Genomic DNA, 6,084 nt, shown 5'->3' with positions numbered 1-6,084 from the left:
CCTCAAAGTATTATTCTCTATCTTTTTTGTAATAGGTGACTTTACTACTAGGATTACTCAAACGCATAGAAAATATGATTTGGCGTAAATGCGTTTTGTCTATGTTGCGCGTGGGCCAGAGAGAGAAAACTAATAGTGCGCTGACATCCTCTTAACATAAATATGTTTTTGGGTACAGATATTTTTATTTTATAACTGATTTTGCGTAGGTAACGTTTTTTATATCACCTTAGAAACGAATAGAATGTAAAAAACACTTAACTGTCACTAGGTAAAACGAAAAATTGAGCAGTTTGAAAAATTACGAAAAACAAATCAAACAATTAAATATATGAAATGGAGGTACATTAATATAATTTTAAAAAAAAAACAGTTTTTTACGTATATAAATATTAATTTTATTATAATATAATATAATAATAATTTCAATAATCATATACAATTGTTTAAATCTTAAATAATACCTATAATGTAATGGATTGATAGAGATGTATTCTATCAAGTGCTGTAGATAAATAAAATGTAATCAGTACTTTATTATTGTATTTTCTGTCACTACTACAATTATTTATATTATTGATTTAAAATGTGAGTCTTTTCCTAAGAATAATACTTTTATAAAGGTAACCCGCTACGCTAGTTGTTTAGTGTATAAAGGTTACTATAAAATATTTTTAATTTCAAAAAGAAATAAAAAAAAATAATTGTATCGATATAAATTAAAACCTATTTATAGTCATTAGGTTCAAATATAATGTGTTGGTGCCGAAATAAAATGTATACGGTAGTATATTATACTATATTATATTATAAGATAAAAAATTAAAATTCTGTAAACAAATCAACCATTCCTTAACACTTGGTGAACAGAAACGTTACTATTCAATTTGTTCTAATGATAATAATATATTTTAATTAATATAGATAGTGATTGAATTGAGACTACATTGTAAGTGGAGAAAGAGGGTGGACTGAATACTTTTATTTTTAGTTTTTATTTGATTGTAAAAAACTTTGTTCCCCTACCCCCAACTATTATCTGAAATTATGCCACCGTATATATTATAACTAAAGACCAGATTTAATTGACATTGCAACTTTTTTTGTAGTTAAGATAAATCAAATCTGATCAAATATGTATACGATTTGTATTAATTACTGTCTTTCTGTTTAATTTTATGTGGCAATTTATTGCAATTTTTAATGTTTTTGCAATTTTTTGCAATTTTGTATACTTCACGTAATCAAATGTACAAATCAATATTTTTTAGAAGTATAAAGGTGTATTATCTATGTCAGTGGTTCCCAACCTTTTTTATTCTATGCACCCCTTGTAAATTTTCAAAAATCCTATGCCCCCCTTAAATTAGAATTAAAAAGACCTTTTTTTGTTTTAATGATACGAAATAATTATTTTTTATTAACTAATTTAACATTAACGTGAAGTCATGTCATATTACGTATATTTGGATTCCATTATCCGTTATCGGAGGCCGACAGATAGCCCGAAAATAGAATAGTCGAATAAATATTAGATTAGAATGATTAGGTTATATAATAATGTTGTACCTTTTAATATTACATTACCTGCATAGGTCAATCATTATAAAATACTCGTAAAATTGTTATCAATAGGCGACCGTCCGAAAACTAATTTATTGTTTTTAATTTTATAAATAAAATATTTCTTGTTATTTTGTCATCACTAAATTCCCCCCCAAGCAGTACAGAAATTCCCCCCTAGGGGGGAATTCCCCCCCCCCCCGGTTGGGAACCACTGATCTATATTGTTTATCGCTCGTCTGGAATTTTCTAGCTCAAATTACTGCACGAAAGTGATAAGCGTCTATATATATATATGTATATATATGGTGGCAATTGTATAGTTCAACAATTCGTATGCGTTTACCTGTTGATACCTTAGTACCTATTTCTGTGATCAGTTTGACCGCACAAACCGACCGTGAACGTATTCGTTGAAATGCCTAAAATAAAATTAAATTTAAAAAGTCTAATTTTGAATTGGATCGCTCCTTATAATGAAAATAAAGAAGTATTTTCATCAGATAGAAAGATTATATATTGTCTCGTATGTGAAAAGTCTGTGTCTACTGAAAAAAAAATATCTATTAGATCATCATTCCAAAACAAGTAAGTTTTGTATTTTATACTCATACTAGTGTATGAATAAAATACAATCGTTAAGCTTTGTTAAGCGAAACAAAAAAATATTATTTTTAAAAAATTGAAAACACTGTATATAACAATGCAAAATTATCTATGTTTAATTAGTTTCTATGTTCAGATAATAATTAAACTGTGTAATCTGTTTTATAACAATAGTTTGTTATATTGCTAGACATACCTAGCCTGCAACAGTACTGCAGAAAGCAAGGTTAATAAACAAAAATAATATTCGTACAATGTATACAATTACAAATGGAAAATTATGAGTTACAATTCATTTAAATCACGATACTACATAATTCGACATTAATTTTAATATAAATATATTTTAGTGGCCGTGCCAAGGCGATTCGCCTTCATTGTATTCTGACTAACAGTTGAAAAGTAAACTGGGTTAGATAAGTTGGAATTTATGTGCAAATAATATGTTAGAGATGAAGTGTTTGTTAATAATTACTCTTGTGGTTTTTGTAACTGTTGTTATTTCAGATACAGGTAAACCTTTGTTTTTACCACAACTGCCAGTTGTAAGTATATCTATTTGATAACATTATTTTTATTGTGTCAATTGTCTTAATCAATTCATTAGACACCATCTCATTTAAACGAACGAATGTTCTCTAATAGGTACTATAATATAATGTTGATAATATATGATTTATATTATATTAATATGATAAAAAAAAATAATACTACTATTAATACTATAATAGGCTACAAGGTAATTAAAACGAATAACTATTATATATTTTTCTTCAGGGCAAGTACCGAATAAAATTCTTAGCAATGATGCGTTGCACTTCCGTCCCGTCTAATAATATAAATCAATTTAATTTTTACCTAAGTAAAAAGACTACCAATACTTCAGAAATTAAAGGTAACATAACACACCTCGAACAATTTGATGATTCACTTGATGTAAATATATTTATTATTATTATTACATTTAATAATATATTATTGAACTAATTTTGAATTATATGGCTCGAAAAACTAATTTTCATATCTAGTACAAGTACATACTATAATACTAATATTGTGGAAGTTTGTCTTATTGTTTTATATAGATATAAATTAAATTTGGCTAAAATTAGATAATTTATTTATAGTTAGAATTTGATTTTGCGGTAAAAGATTCTATTGGTGGTTGGAAGGAGAATGCTTATTTTTATAAGACGCCCAAAGCATGCTCAGCACTCAAAATGTTCTTTGGACGTGCTTGGACTCCAATCATGGATGGTCTAGGAATCTACAATGCCACTTGTCCTATTCCCGTGGTATGAAAGTTTTGTTGAATTATAAAATAATATATTAAGCATTAAAATCTTCAAACCGATAATTTTATTGCATATTATGGATTATTAAGATTTTAATCTTCATAATAACGTATTGTGACCCACTTGTCACTTACTATACACCATTATACACCCATTTAAAACTGAACTTCGGAGATCAATTATTATGGTTTTATATTGTACTTAAATTAATACATTTTTGTATGGGTCATTGACACATTTGACACATTTCCATCTTTTATACATTGAATTGGAAATTGGACTTTGTAAATAATATGTTGGACAATCAGAAAGTTGTTTTGTATTTAAAAAAAATTCTAAAAAAATCATTAAAATGCTTCTTAAAGCGTGAGCATATTATATAACTATATATATATATGATTAAAAGAATATCTGGACAATTTATAAGTAAGTAAAAAGCTTCTTGTAATTGTTTTTTTTTAAAGTTAAATTATTAATCAATTTTCTCAATTGAAACATAAATTATTAATTATACAAAACTCCTATAAACCTACCCATCTCCAAGTTTTTTTCATACATTTTATATTTATTATTAATTAAGTTCTTGCTAATCGATTATTAGTAAGTATTACGCAAAATATATTATGATATATAAAAAAATAAAACTATTTATTTATACATTTAAAATGTTTATAATATATTATATGTACTAGTTGAGGGGATTGCAAGTGGTGATTTTGTCTTTTTCGAGCACACACATAGAAATTTAATCGTGTCTTCATTTCAACCTATTGATCTAGTAAAGCAATAATAATTTTAAAAACATATATGCATTTGTAGTCAAGTCTACTGAGATTAAATTTTCAAGATAATTTTTTTTTTTATTATTTTCTTAAAAAATTTGAATATTCCATTTCATGTTTTAGTACGACCTTTTTAGGATTTAGGGAATAAAATCAAAAACATGGGAAAGTCTCAAGAAAACATGACGACAAATTTAAATCAGTTTTTAGAATTATTATAGCTTCACTAGATCAATCGGTACGTTGGAATGAAAACACATCTAAATCCGTATTTTTCACGTGTGGTAGACAAAGATAGAAAATCACCGCTTCCTATCCCTTTAACTTAAAAATAAAAAAATATAGTATTAAATACTATATTTAAATATACTATAAATAAATTTTATTTATGTTTACAGGGTTTTTATAAAGGGCCTGGCATAAATACTGCTGTTTTCGAGTTAACCAATTTTCCAAAGACATTTTTTTATGGAACATACAGATTTAGTGCTCATTTTACCAAACAAAAAATTGTCTATGGATGTTTTATGGCAATTGTAGAGGTGAAGCGGCCTTGGGAAACTGACTAAACATTAAATTACAATAAACCTATCTTAATATTATTCATTTTCACGTACAGATGAATATTGCACATTTAGCTATTGTTGTCATTCAATTTATTTGTGTGTTATTACTTAGATTTTTGTAATAGGTAAACGGGATAAATAAAGTTGTGTGCAGTATATAAGTTTTATATTTTTCTTAGTAGGTTTATTTTAGATTCTGAGCGGAGTGATGAATGTATTTATTTAACAATGATGTGTGTGTTAAGTAAAAAATACCTAATAGTTTTCAAAAGTGCCGGGAAAAACAAAATAAAAAGTAGGTGAAAACGGGACACATGACATTCTTAATGGTTAATTATATTAGCATTTTTTATACTGATAGAATTTTAAAAATATTTTGATTTGTTTAGCACTGCAATGGAAATTTTCAGTTTAAAATTGTTTAGTTTTTTTTTTCTGTAAATGTCAATAAAAATGTTTATATTAAAAGCTGGAAAGTTTAGTTCAGGACTCCTAATATATTGTTACAATGGCATTTGAAAAATATTAAAAATTCATAGTCACAATTTATTTTTATAAGCAAGTAAAGTTCAAATTTTTAAGGAATAGGTAGGTATGTAAAAATCACGAAATTGATTTGAAAATTCATTAAAAATTATTTTTAAATCTAAGATTTGAAAATAAATTTCAAGATTCCTTGCAAGTTTGTCTACCACTACTTAAAAATGCACAATTTTATTTATAAGGATTTAAAGTTCAAGTTTTGGCAACATTTATCAAATTTAAAATCTAATAATTATTTCGGAGTTAAAAATTTAAAAAATGTTCTAATTGTATAGCTAAGAATTGAAAATTAAAAACAACGTTCCACGTAAATAATTTATATTATATAAATTACTTAGTTCACAATAATTTCATCAAATATACTTAGTAATAACGTAGGCTGGCTGACCGTTTTCGCTAAGAAACGTTTTTCTATATTATATCATTGAATTCAAATTTAAGGGGATTCGATACCGTGATTTTCTGTTTTTGTCTAACTTACGGGGACATAGTATTTTTGACGTGTTTATTGCTAAACATACCAATTGATCTTATGAAGCGATAAGAATATTGAAAACAGATTTGAATTTGTTGTCAAGTCTACTTGAAATTGATTTTCCGATATTTTTGATATTATCTCCCAAATTCCTAAAAACGTCATATTGAAAAAAGAGTACCTATATAAAAATTGTTATATTTTAATTTTCGGAGAAGTTAAAATTAAAAATGTGGGAATGTCGATTTCAACTT

At 26.1% G+C, this 6,084-nt stretch overlaps 1 protein-coding gene across 2 annotated transcripts; it reads left to right on the top strand.

Annotated features, from left to right (window-relative positions):
- Positions 1 to 1,956: 1,956 nt before the first annotated feature.
- Positions 1,957 to 4,973, top strand: LOC107882394. Of its 2 annotated transcripts, XM_016800668.2 has the most exons (5): positions 1,957 to 2,151; positions 2,520 to 2,714; positions 2,947 to 3,105; positions 3,297 to 3,464; positions 4,645 to 4,973. In XM_016800668.2, exons 2-5 carry the CDS (start codon positions 2,613 to 2,615, stop codon positions 4,813 to 4,815), a joined length of 600 nt encoding a protein of 199 aa, XP_016656157.1. In that variant the 5' UTR covers positions 1,957 to 2,151; positions 2,520 to 2,612; the 3' UTR covers positions 4,816 to 4,973. The 2 variants fall into 2 exon arrangements, with proteins under 2 accessions (XP_016656157.1, XP_029346838.1); XM_029490978.1 differs by lacking the exons at positions 1,957 to 2,151; positions 2,947 to 3,105 and having other exon boundaries at positions 2,348 to 2,714.
- The last annotated feature ends 1,111 nt before the right edge of the window (positions 4,974 to 6,084 follow it).

Source organism: Acyrthosiphon pisum, chromosome A2 (genome assembly GCF_005508785.2).
Source record: "Acyrthosiphon pisum isolate AL4f chromosome A2, pea_aphid_22Mar2018_4r6ur, whole genome shotgun sequence".
Classification (NCBI taxonomy): Eukaryota; Metazoa; Arthropoda; class Insecta; order Hemiptera; family Aphididae; genus Acyrthosiphon; species Acyrthosiphon pisum.
This window is presented reverse-complemented; position numbering and strand designations above follow the sequence as displayed.

Excerpts from the sequence above, each read along its gene's own strand:
- LOC107882394 (XM_016800668.2), top strand. The coding sequence starts at position 2,613 with ATGTTAGAGATGAAGTGTTTGTTAATAATTACTCTTGTGGTTTTTGTA. Across the intron at positions 3,106-3,296 it reads AATTTGATGATTCACTTGAT|TTAGAATTTGATTTTGCGGT; the intron begins GTAAATATATTT and ends ATTTATTTATAG. Across the intron at positions 3,465-4,644 it reads CCACTTGTCCTATTCCCGTG|GGTTTTTATAAAGGGCCTGG; the intron begins GTATGAAAGTTT and ends TTATGTTTACAG.